This window comes from Choloepus didactylus, chromosome 18 (assembly GCF_015220235.1).
Source record: "Choloepus didactylus isolate mChoDid1 chromosome 18, mChoDid1.pri, whole genome shotgun sequence".
NCBI classification, from domain to species: domain Eukaryota; kingdom Metazoa; phylum Chordata; class Mammalia; order Pilosa; family Megalonychidae; genus Choloepus; species Choloepus didactylus.
Genome location: NC_051324.1, coordinates 24,955,224 through 24,968,325, shown reverse-complemented (window position 1 = coordinate 24,968,325; position 13,102 = coordinate 24,955,224). Strand labels below are relative to the sequence as shown.

Here is a 13,102-nt window from a genome sequence, read left to right as displayed (position 1 = left end):
GAAAGCATTAGATCTAAGCATAGCAACACCAACAAAATGAGTTGGAGTTGCAAAATACATAAAATATGATACATGTGTACATTTTGAAAGTACATACAACAGCTATAAAAAGATAGATAAGCAGTAAGAATACAAACTGTAGCCTAGAAGGCTACCCACATCAAAACTCATGCCAGTCATTGTGGGATTGAGAAAGCCTTCTGGACCAAAAGGGGGAAGAGAAACGAAACAAAATAAAATTTCAGTGGCTGAGAGATTTCAAATGGAGTCAAGAGGTCATTCTGGAGGTTATTCCCTTTTTAGTTGTTAGTGTATTGGAATAGCTAGAAGGAAATACCTGAAACTGTTGAACTGCAACCCAGTAGCCTTGACTCTTGAAGACGACTGTGTAAATTATATAGCTTACACTGTGTGACCATGTGATTGTGAAAACCACAATTATAGCTCCCACTCCCTTTATCCAGGGTATGGTCAGATGAGTAGAAAAATGGGGACAAAAATTAAATGAACAATAATTTTAATTGGAGGTATAGGATGTTTTGGGTGTTCTTTTTTACTTTAATTTTTATTCTTTATTTATTTATTTACTTTTTTTTGGAGTAATGAAAATGTTCAACTATTGATTGTGGTGATGAATGCACAACTATATGATGGTACTGTGAACAACTGATTGTACACTTTGGATGACTGTAGGGTAAGTGAATATATCTCAATAAAATTGAATTTAAAAAAAGAAAGAACAAAAAAACTGCCAGTCGCTGTTACTGGGAGCACAGAGGGTGGTGGAAAAGTGGAAGGGAGCAGAGACTTCATCCTCAGCTGTACTGTTTTAGTTCCTTAATTAAAGAAAAGTTTTGCTGTATTCCACTCCTAACTAGATACCCCAAAGAACTGAAAGCAGGGACTCAGATAATTGCATGCCAATGTTCTTAGCAGCATGATTCACAATAGCCAAAAGGTGGGAACAACCCAAGTGTCCATCAACAGATGAATGGATCAACTCAATGTGGTAGATACACACAATGGAATAGTATTCAGCCCGAAAAAGGAACAAAGTTCTGACGCATGCTATCACATAGATGAACCTTGAGAACATCGTGCTAAATAAAAGAAGCCAAAGGACAAATAGCGTATGGATGCACATATAAGAAACACCTAGAACAAGCATATTTGAAGAAACAGAAAGTGGATTAGAGGTTATGGGGGGTGGGGGTAGGGGACAGGGAACTGGTTGCTTAATGTATAGAGTTTCTGTTCAGGGACTAGCTAGAAGGAAATACGTGAAACGTGAACTGCAACAGTAATGTCTTGGTAACGGATAGTAGTGATGCTAGCACAACCCTGCAAATGAAATTAGTGCCTCCGAACTGTACACTTAAAGACGGTGAAAATGGCAATTTTATGTGATAAATACATATGTCCGCAATAAAAAATAAATTAAAAAAAAATCTTTCCATATATGTTCAAAGCTTAAAATTTGTTAATTCTGGGAAGTGAGTACACAGTTGTTTGCTACATTATTCTCTAGGTTTTCTGGCTTAATTTTTTTTTCTAAAGAAGCAGCAATGGGGTACAGCTGCTGAGGACTTCCCCAGGGGCTTCTGCTTCCCAACAAGGTGCTGGGGAAAGCGGGCTGTCCCTGAGCCTCACGCTAGCCCACTCTGCTTTCTGCAGAATCCTTGTGCCCCTCAAGGACCCAGAGGCTGGGGGGGTGGTAGTGACTGCAGCCCCCGCTGGGCCTGGAGCCTCCATGGCCGAGGCAGAGCCCTTCTCCAGGAAGCAGATGGGGGTGCCCAGGGAAGATGGAGAGAAGAGTGAAGACTGGGATGCTTGGGAGAAGTCAAGGGCCAGAGAGACATGGGTTTCAGGCCCAGAGGGACCAGACTTTCTAAAAAGAAAAAGGAAGGGATGGGTCTCTTCCCTGTTCCCGGGGGAGTGTTGGCCCATGGAGCCCTCAGCTCTGGGAGATGCATGAGACAGTCACTTCCTAAGCCAAAGTAAAAATCACTGATCTTCCTCCAGGAAAGGGCTCTCCTTGGCCCCCTTCCCCACGGGAAGGAAAAGGCCCGGATGCCCAGGTTGGACTATTATCCTCCCATCTCATTGCCTAAGGGAGGAGGAGGAGGTGAGCCGGGGGCAGGAGCCTCCCAGCCGGAAGGTGTATGTGCAGGGCTCCCAGCCACATCTCAGGACACTGCCAGCTCACAGGGCACCCTGGCTGCAGGGCCCAAAGCCTGCCTGCCGGGGCCATTAACTGGGGGAAGTGGAGGTTGCTTGGAAACTGGGGTGAGCTCACAAAACAAATAGCAGAGATGTTAATTCTCTTCTCTTGGTAATGAATAATCAAATATCCGGAGACTGCTTCCAGATGCCCAGCCTGCCCCGGCTCCACCCAGGCCTCCCAAGCCTGAAGCCCAGGGGCCTTAGACACCAGGTGAAGATGCTGGGAGAAGGGGGGCGGTGCAGGCCTGAGGAGCTGAGGCCACGGTCAGGGGCCCTAGGGGCAGCAGGGTCCAAGTGATGAAAGCAAACTGGGCCGGCCTCCAGGCTGCCGGCCCTCATGCCCCCCGGGGATGCTCCCTTCCCTGCTCCTGGGATTGAGGAGAGGCCGCTCCCCAAACCAGTCAGCTCAGGCTCCTGGGACCAAGCTAGAACCATGACTGGTGGTACACCATCCCCAAAGAGGGGGAAGCTCTGCGGGGCTGCTAGAACCAGAAGCAGTTCCCTGGCCTCAATGCCCTCTGGGTGCCTCTTCCTAATAATAATAGTGGTCGTGACCATGGCAGTGACAGTGGCAAACTCCACTGAGCATTTATTTACTAGGTACCAGGCCCCATTCTCGGCACTTTTCAGGTGTTCACTCATTTAATCGCCACAACAATCCAATGAAGCAAATACTATCATTTCCCCCATTTTTACAGATGCGGAACCCGAGCCATGGAGAGGTTGGGTGAGTTGCCTGAAGTCACCGATTCAACCGGTGGCAGAGCCAGGATTCAAATCCTGCGGTGCCCTGGCTGCAGAAGCTGTCAGTTCCCACAGCACTGCTGGTCTTGAGAATCAAGGCTCTTGGGACACAGACCTCAGGACCTTGGTGGCCCCCTCGTGCCCTGCTGACTAGTCCCAAAGGCCAGGGGGCATCCATCCGTCCATTCATTCATTCACATATTGAGCACAGGACCAGCTCTGGGGACCTAGTGATGCAGGAGATACAGCCCATCCTCCCCAGAGCCCATGAGGCTCCAATGAGGAGGGCACTTTTAAGCTGGGAGTGGACCAGGAGAAGCCAACAAGTCAGGAAGGCCACTTCAGGCAGATGGAACTGCAAGCACAGAGAGGTCAGTTCTGGAGTGTGAGCTGAGAGCAGCGTGCTCAGCCCTGGGTGGTTCAGCGCATAGACGGAGGCAGCAGCCAGAGGCCAGGATGTGAAGGGTCTCCCGAGCCTTTCTGCGGAGCCTGGACTTACCCAAGGGGCAAGGGGGAGCCACTGCAGGGATCTAGGGAGAGGACAAGCTAGAGCTGATAAGTGGTTTAGGTAAATCTCTCTGACTGCTCGGCAGGGGTGGGGTTGTGAGGTGAAGCAGGGAGGCAGGAACCACCATGAAGCATGGCAGTGGTCCAGGCAGGGTGTGGTTGAGACGAGGGACGAAGGGCGCCGGAGGAGGTGGACAGAGCTAGGTGGCTGTGAGCAACATCAAAGAAGCGGGCTCCACGGGACGGGGAATGAGGGAGGAGAAGGCGCCGAGGAAGAGCCCAAGGTTCCCAGCTTGGGAGATGGGTGAGGAGTGGTAGCACTCCCTGAGATAAAGAAAAGCAAAAAAGCAGAAAACTTCAGAACTTTTTTCAGTGTAAGAAAAGTAGAGCCCTGTCCATTCAACCAGTGCCGGGGCAGGGTGGGAGGGAGAGAAGGCTGGCCCTGTCCCTGCCCCTCTCACCACTCACATCCAAACAGGAACAGCCACTGCCTCCCAGGCTCCTTGCCTGCTGGGCTGTCAGAAGTTAGGTGGGAAAGCCCAGGGGAGGGTCAGGCAGGGAATCCCCGAGGGTCTGACCCGAGAGTCCTCCAGGGGACACAGCCAGAGATAGAGGCAGAGCTAGGGGACAGGGTGTCATGAAAACCTTGGAGACGGAAGACCTCTGTGGGCATTGCCCAGTATTAAGTCTGCGTGTTAATTTTATCACCTCTTGCCAGTGATGGGTGGGGTTGGGTTCTTAGTGCTTTCTCATGAGGCAAAGCTTCTAATCCAACCTCTTCGTATTACACAGGCGGCACTGAGGTATAATTAGTGTCCAAAGTCCCAGTAAGCACAGCTCCAGCCCCACCCTGCCATCCTGACCTGTGCCATCTCTCAGCTGAGGGACAGGGGACCTGGAACCCAGCAGGGGAGTCTTCATTCCAGCCCTGGCTCCACATACAGAGAAATGGTGAAACGGTACCCCACCAGACACATCTGTGCACACGGCCTGTCTCCAGCAACCCCGTAACCATTCCCAGGGCTTCTCCCAGGGGAGGCCTGGAATCGGGGTTCCCCATGGGGCCCAGGCCCAGGCTTTCCCCCAGGATTCAGAAATGACCCAGGCCTTCAAGGAGGCCAAGACGCTAGAGGGCTGGGGCTGACTGGTGCTCTCCCAAGGCCCTCTCCCACCCATCAGCAGTTCTAGCGAGACCCTGGAGCCAACAGGAAACTCACCAGCTTCTGGAAGAGGTGACCCATGGTGACCTGGCTGTCCCACTGCTGCACCTTGGGGCAGAGGTTGTCGTAGAACTCCTTGTGGATCTCGTAGATGTCCTGGATCTTGTAGAAGATGGTCTCTATCTGCTGGATGGTAAGCACGGGCTGGGAGGTGGTGGCTGTGGCCTTCAGGGGTTTCATGGGCTGACAGAGGGAGAAGAAGGAAGAGCAGAGATGAGGGGAAAATAAAGCAGAGTGCCAGCAGGTCCAGGATATATTATGGCATTGATTGCTCCTAGGCAAGGCCTCCGAGGACAGGGCACCCGAAGTGTGGTTTATAGCAAGGAGCTGCTGTCACAGGCCCAGCAGCCCTACTAGGCCCAAGTGGGGGTACCAGGGCACACTACCCTCATCTGAGTTCTACAGGGCCTGGCCCCCTGCCTGTACTAGACTCACTTGTTGGTTTAACAGGATCCATGTCCTTCTTCCATGATGGCCTCATGCCCTCGTCACACTTCAAGGGGGAGGGAACGTTGGGTGGGAACTCAGTTCCTTAGCTGTTTTCCTTCTAAGAAAGAAGCATGGTTCTGGGACTGAGAGGGTCCCTTTCTAAATCTCCAAGAGACCTAAGAGCAGCCTTAGCTTCACTGTTATTCCATGTTCCCATCACTTAGCAGAGGGAGAGCAAGCAGATGGCACACATGCCACCCTTCTACCTCCTGCACCCCTGGCAGACATTGCTAAGCGATAAATCATCTTTCTCAATGATGGGATATTAGTCAGAGCTGACCTGCAAGGTCAAACCTATCTGCATCCCTGTTTGTCTATAACAAGATGCTCCAAGTTCTGCACGTGGGGAGGGTGAAGTGACAGACAATGACTCAGGACCATCACCCACAGGGGCTAGGAGCTGAAGCCATCCCCTTACTGCCCAAGAGCAGGACTGTGGAATAATGGAGTGGGGATTCATTTTCTTCAGTGTGTTTTTCTATATTTTCTAAATCGCCTATAATGGGTAAATATTAATTTTATAATCAGAGCAAAAAAGAAATGCTATTAAAAATGCATTGTTAAAAGAATGTTCTTGTTCACGGGAAGTGTATACATGAATTATAGTGTATGTTCAAGGATGTGTGCAGCTAGCTCTCATATGATCAGAAGACAGAGCAATAGATGATGGATGATAGATAGGGAGGGAAAGAAATAGCGATGTGACAGCATGTTAAAGTTGGTGGATTGAGCTATCGGGGGAGGGGGGTCAGGGTATGATGGAATTCTGTGTATGGGGTTAGTATTGTTTTTTGCAACTGTTCCTATAACTTTGAATTTATTTCAAAATAAAAAAAAAATGCATTTTTGAAACAAACAATCTGACACTGAAAGATAAGGAGCTCCTCCTTGGTTGACCTTCCTAAAGTCTTTTTGCCCCTAGAGATGCCCAGACTGCACTCCAAAGGCCCTCCAGTAGACAGGGTCTAGGAACCTGGGATCTAGAGAAGACATGGTGGAGAGGGCGATACAGGAAGAGAGAAGCCCGAGTTAGAGAGGGTTGATGCTCCTCATCCATCTGAAGTACAAAGAGGCTTTAGACTTAGTCCAGGTTACTCTGGAGACCCAGGAGCAGTGGCGAGGACCTACAGGAGGCAGTTTGGGCTCCCTAGAACTGCCCACCACTGTCTCAGAGAATCAGGTGGTGAGCTTTCCAACAAGAGAAGCGCTGCAGCAGAGAATGGGTGACAACTTCTGAAAATGCTGGACCAGAGGGAAGCTACTCAGACGGTGATGAGGGCCATCACTGGCTCCCTCTGAGAGGTGACCACCCACTCTTGCCGCCCACAGCAGCCAAACTCCCAGCCAAGCTTCACTCCACCCTCCCATCTGCCTAACTCTGATGATGCCAGAGCCTAAGTCTGTCCAGAGAGGAAGTCACATCTACTCAAACACCCAGACCACGCTCCTACTTCTGGTTCTCCTGTCCTGAGCTCTAAAAAGTCCAGACACAATGATGAAAGTGGGAAAAAGCAGAAGTAAGTCCTTCTTCTTACCCTCTCAGCACTGGAACCAACTGACCCTTAGGGCCCATTCCTTGCTAGAGAAAGGAGGGGGTTCAGCCCAGTGCAGGAGGCAGCCTGGGTTTGAATCCCAACTCCCCCACTTCAAAGCCCTGGGCCTCAGCAGCCTCACTGCAAAACTGGGATAATGTTACCTTCCTAAGGGGACCCTTGGGAAGATCACATTGAAGGTAATCAGCCAACGTCAGCTGCTACTACTATTACTATTTACTCCACGGATAATGTACCAAGTACCCTCTGTGAGACCAGACCCGGGTATTCAGTGATGTACAGATAATCCCTGCCCCCCTCATGGAGCTTCCAGTCTAGCATGGCAGACTCACCAATCACAAGTAAACAAGCACAACTGCACAACAGCGATAACTGCAATGAAGGAAATGAAGAGGGGGAGGCCTCCTGAGACTGGGTGGTGAGGCCCGGCTTCTCCAGGGAGGGGACACCTGCCCTGACATGGGAGCGTGGCGCAAGGGGAAGGAGTGTTCAGGGCTGGTACACAGGAATGTTCACGGGAGAGAGAGGAGCTAGGAGGCGGCCAGTGCTCCTGGAGGGCAGTGGGCAGGGGGCAGGGGGCAGGAAAGGGGCGAGGGTACGGGCTGGAGGGCGCAGGGCATCAAAGATTGGGGAAGTGGTGTGCACAGCCTTCAAGCCCACGCCATGATTGAGAAGGTGCAGGAGGGTTTTTAGCAGGGAAGAGACGGGATCCAATTTTCTTTTCAGGAGATTATTTTTACGACACATGATCCCTGCCCCTGAGAACTTCATAATCTATTTGGGTAAACTGGACCAATGCAAATGAAACACTTAATGGACAATGTGAGGTAAAATATTATGCAATTTGGTGTAATTGTGCCTAAGAGTTTCCCCCTTAGTACCTCTTCGTTGCTCAGATGTGGCCCTCTCTCTCTCTCTAACTGAGCCATCTCGACAAGTGAACTTGCTGCCCTCCTCCCTACGTGGGACCTGACTCCCAGGGGTGTAAATCTCCCTGGCAATGCAGAATATGACTCCCGGGGATGAATGTGGACCCGGCATCGTGGGACTGAGAGTATCTTCTTGACCAAAAGGGGGATGCAAAAGGAGACGAAATAGTTTCAGTGGCTGAGAGATTTCAAATGGAGTCTAGAGGTCACTCTGGTGGACATTCTTATGCACTATATAGATAACACCTCTTAGGTTTTAATGTATCGGAATAGCTAGAAGTAAATACCTGAAACTACCAAACTCCAACCCAGCAGTCTGGATTCCTGAAGACAATTATATAATAATGTAGATTACAAGGGGTGAAAGTGTGATTGTGAAGACCTTGTGGATCACACCCCCTTTATTTAGTGTATGGATGAGTAGAAAAATGGGGATAAAAACTAAAGGACAAATGGGGTGGGATGGGGGGATGATTTGGGTGTTCTTTTTTCACTTCTATTTTTTATTCTTGTTCTGGTTCTTTCTGATGTAAGGAAAATGTTCAGAGATAGATTGTGGTGATGAACGCATAACTATGTTATCATACTGTGGACAGTGGATTGTATACCATCGATGATTGTATGGTGTGTGAATGTATTTCAATAAAACTTAATTTAATAAAAAAAAAAGTATGCAATTTGGACTGCAAATAACTGAAGTGGCCCCACAGCTGTGCTGGGACAGGGCTTGGGGGGCTTCAGGAAGAGGCAGGTGGACAGGAGCAGGTCCTCAGAGGTGGGAAGATCTGAGCAGGTGGAGGGGGTGATTTGCAAGCATTCAGGCAGGGAGACAGCGCAGGCAGGAGAACGGGAACACTGTTCTCCTGAGCCAGGTGGGTGGCCACACTCAGTTCCGTGGGTTCCCAACACTCCAGCAAGGATAGGGGCTCATCCTCAGGGTCAACATCATAGAGCTTATTTTACCTTGACCCAGGATCTAACAGAGGGACCCAAGTGACCGCAGAGTCCCAGAACAAACCTAAACCCCACGAAGGGAGGAAAAGGGAAACAGAAAAGGAAAAGGCCCGGGAACGCTAAGGGGTAGCATTTCTCAGAAGCTGCTGGGGAAAGCACTCATCGCCCACCCACACAACGGCTCTGCTTCCTCCTAAACTTCCCACTCCGTCTACAAAAGGGGAAGAAAAGGATGCTCACCTGCGGCTGATCATGTGGAGGGGCCTCGGGGGGCTCTCACTCCAGATCCAGGGACCTCAGCTCTCAGGCCTGATTTTGCCTGGGCAAGGAGAGGGGGCTGGGGGAGCTCTGGGAGGAGTCTACTTTTACCTGGAGTGCAGGCAGGGACAGGAAGGGATGGGGGAGGACAAAGGCAACCAGATACCGAGCTCTGAGCCTCTGCGGCTACTTTGCCAAAGTGCTACGGCACCGGTTACCTCCACGCCCCACAGAATCCTGCTGCAGGGAGCAAGGGCATGGACCTGTTCCTCCATTTCAGCAGGGGAGAAACAGATTCTAAGAAAGGATTCCCGAGTGACCCCCAATTTCCCAGCCAACGTGCACCCCACGAGGACAGACAGGCCCCATGGGCCTTCAGCCATCCTTTTGTCTGCTGTCCCCCAGCAACCGGTCTTTCGAAAGGAGGGTGCCCACTTCCTCCACCCCCTACCCAGGAAGGGCTGGAGGCCGACAGCAAACGACCTTGCTGGCTAAAATACCATCTCGGGCACTCCTCACCAGAGCCCAGGGAAGGAGGCATCATTAACCTATTTTACAGATACAGAGCCCAAGACTCAGCAGAGCTCCCAACCCCAAAGCCAACGGCCAAAAGGAGGGTCTAAGAGGGGAGGGCTGCTAGTGGTCCAGCGGTAGGAGGCGCAGGCAGGACGTCCTGGAGCTGATTCCTTCTCTTCCCCTGAGCCTGGGAGACAGAGAATTACATGCATTTGGTTTCGTCTCCCTTCCTCCATCCCACTGCAAGCCAGGCTCCCAGACCCTCTTCACTTGTAATCTGAGCCCACCAGCAATCTGCAGGATTCCAGAAGTTTATCAACCCCAGTCCCAGCCAGCAGCCCTGGGGGCAGGAACAGAGGCTCCGGCATGGGGTCCCTGTCTGCACTTCCCTGTGTACACAGTCTTAGGTACACACCCAACCGTTTGCATACCAGGAAGTGTGAGGCTGTGAACAAACATGTTAGGAGCAGAGCTGTGAGAATGGGGGTGGGGGAGGAGAGAAAGGAGATCTGGGGGTGGGAGGGGAAGCAAGCAGAGCCCCTAGCCAGACCCACCTGGAGAGTAGATGGGGGAGGGGAGGAGGGAAGACTGGAGTCCTTATCTCCAGATCACCTGATCTGAGGCTTTGTGTGTGTGTGGCGGGGGGGGGGTGGGGGGGGGGGGGGGGTGGGGGGGGTGGGGTGGGGGGGTGGGGGGTGGGGGTGGGGGGGGGGGGGGGGGGTGGGGGGGGGGGGGTGGGGGTCCCAGACCTCTGGCCACAGACCGCAGATGGGTGGGGGAAGAGAGCAGACAGGGTTCCAGCTTCACATTTTGCCTTTGCAGCAGGAGCTGTTAAAAGGGGATGGTAGGGAGCTACCCATCTTAGCCCTAGAATCCGTTACCTTCACCAGAACAAAGAGAAACTCAAATTAGATCCAAAGAGGAGATGAGAAAGTAAATTGGAACCTAAGAGTGGCATTCCTCTGAAGAGGATACCTGCCTCCCCCTACTTCTGGGAAAGGGGGTATAGACAGAAATAAATAAACCCTAACCTGCCTTTTTTCCCAGCACTGGTGAAAATAATGGTATCAGCTAATACTTTCTGAGCACTTCTAGGTGTCAGGCTATATTATAAGAGTTTTATGTATAATAACTCATTTAATCTTCCTGACAACCTCACTAGAATACTATTACTATACCCAGTTTGCAGATGGAGATAGTGAGGCAGAGAAGCTTGATTAATCTGATGAAGTTAGTGAGTGATAGAGAGAGCCAGGACTGAAAACCAGGCAGTCTGGTTCCATTGTTTAAACTCCTCTCAAATATGCATCCGATTAATAATGACAACTAGGTCCCCCGATTTTGGCACAGCACTTCACAGTGTGCAGGGTGTACTTCACATACATCTGCCTCCTTCCTCCCTTCAGCTAATATTTGAGTGCTGAAGAACCTGGCATTGTACTAGGTACCAAGAAACAGCCTGCTCTTCTTAACCCCACAAGGAAGAGAGAGAAGGTACATTGCCATTAGTCTCATTTTCAGATGAGGAAACAGAGGCTCAAGGAGTAGATGCATGGCTTGCCCTAAGCCAGTGCCTCTCAAACCCACAACCTATGCAAGAAATAACGCAGTCTAGCACACTTCCCCCCCACACACACGCACACTGAAACAACAGTTTCATGAAACAGTACTTATCATTGCTATGTGTGATGCACATTGATACTTACCTTTTCATTTGTTGAAAAACGCTGACTCAACCCACTGCACTGATTTCACAACCCACTAATGGGCTGTGACGCATGGTTTGAAAAACAGTGCTGGGAGCCTACCGTTATGGCAGAATTAAGTCTTGCTTCAGTTCTGGCCCCAGATCAGAGTCCTCGCCTGCCCCAAAGTCCCTCACTTGGAAAACATTACTGTGCATAGTAACAAACTCCCAGGGAGGCTCTAATACCAATTCAGCCCAGTCTCTTACGCAGCATCCACACATTCCTTGCCTAATAAATGCCAAGCCTCCCAGGGACACCGGGTGGGCTCCATCTCTCATCCCAGCAAGTACATAAACGTGTCTCTCAACCCCCAACTTTGGTGTGAGAATGAGCTTCTACTGATCTACACCTACATTTCTTATTTCCACTCTGATATCACCTCATGTCTCAGACTGCAAAACATCCAGAGGGAAAGAACTTTACATGCCTCAATCACTCTGCATAATACTCAGACGCATCTAATAAGCACTTTCTTCAAAGGCAAGCACAACTTACTTGTTGTAGTACTTTATCTTTTGAAAACACTTTAATATTCACCACCCAACTGGATTCTCACAACAACCTTGAGAACTATACACAACAGGTATCTTCACCCCCATCTTATGGATGAGGAAACTGAGGCACCTATACAGAGGGCTGAGGTTGATCTAACAGCTCAGACCATGGTGCTTCTCAAAAGGACACAGATCCTGCCACTTCACATTTTCTGATGGTGCTACCAGTTCCCTCTCCCAAGCAGGAGGAAGGAATTGGACCAGGGATGACAAAGAGGGCTCAACCTCAGTGACTGGTAGAGACTGTCCAAGAGTGGCATGGAGGAGGGGCTAGGCGAGGGGGCTGGGAGGACTGTAGTCCATTAACAATATATACGCCATGGTCCTGGGGGTGGGAGGAGTGGAGTGGGAGGATCACGGTTGATTAGTAATGCCTATACCATGGTCCTGGGGGGTGGGAGGAGTGGACTGGGAGAACCATGATCGATTAGTAATGCCTACGCCATGGTCCTGGGGGTGGGTGGATCACAGTTGATTAGTAATGCCTACGCTATGGTCCTCGGGGTGGAAGGAGGGGACTGGGAGAACCATAATCGATTAGTAATGCCTACACCATGGTCCTGGGGGTGGGAGGAGTGGACTGGGAGAAATATGATTGATTAGTAATGCCTACGCCATGGTCCTGGGGTTGGGTGGATCACAGTTGATTAGTAATGCCTACGCTATGGTCCTGGGGGTGGGAGTGCTATGCTGCCATGTTTGCTCCCCCTTCATCTGGCTGTACTTGTCTTCCCCAGAGCAGGGTCATTTCATGGACAGTCAGGCCGAGAGGCAGAGGTCCTTTCTGGCAGTGCCCCCAGCTCCCTGAGGCTAAGGGGTAAGCAGGCAGCACCAGAGACTCCTTCCATAGCTCCCGCTTCCTCTCCAACTCCAACAGCTGCTTCAGAGCTCAACTGCTCCGACAGGGGACCCGAAGCCCCCAGAGCACACACTCACCAGCAACAGGGCTTCTAGCTGGTTGATGTAGATCTCCTCGCTGGCCAGGAACCCCGAGAGAACCAGCTTCCGCATCTCCAGGCCTTTCCCTGCTTCCACCTGCAGCAAAGCAAACCAAAAGTCAACAACTCATAAGAAAGGAGGCCAAAATCCAGCACAGCCTTTTTCTTGCTTTTTTCCCTACTTTTAACTAACCCCTGTTTTCATGGGGGATAAAAGTGAGATCTACTCATTACAGAAAAATTTGAAAAGTACAGAAATATAAAAGGAAAAATAATCACCTCATTCCTGCTGTTAACATCTGGCTTATTTCTCTCCCATCCCTTTTTTCTTATTTGAAATTCACCTCTCTATCCATCCCTCTGACAACCAACACAACCCTGTAATAGTGAGCAGGATCACATGGGACCTAGACTCATGCCTAGTGGGCAGTTTAATGGGGGTGCTGACAATCAACAAGGGACTCGGAGT

The 13,102-nt window shown here is 50.5% G+C and overlaps 1 protein-coding gene across 4 annotated transcripts in view; it reads right to left on the bottom strand.

Annotated features, from left to right (window-relative positions):
• ABR (ABR activator of RhoGEF and GTPase) overlaps nt 1-13,102 on the bottom strand; it is a 192,512-nt gene that overhangs the window by 64,860 nt on the left and 114,550 nt on the right. For all 4 annotated transcript variants that reach the window (XM_037810282.1, XM_037810286.1, XM_037810283.1 and 1 more), the window contains 2 exons: nt 12,632-12,730; nt 4,692-4,877 (listed from right to left, as the gene is read on the bottom strand). In XM_037810282.1, coding sequence (XP_037666210.1) covers nt 4,692-4,877; nt 12,632-12,730 — 285 coding nt within the window. The remainder of the gene's footprint in view (nt 1-4,691; nt 4,878-12,631; nt 12,731-13,102) is intronic.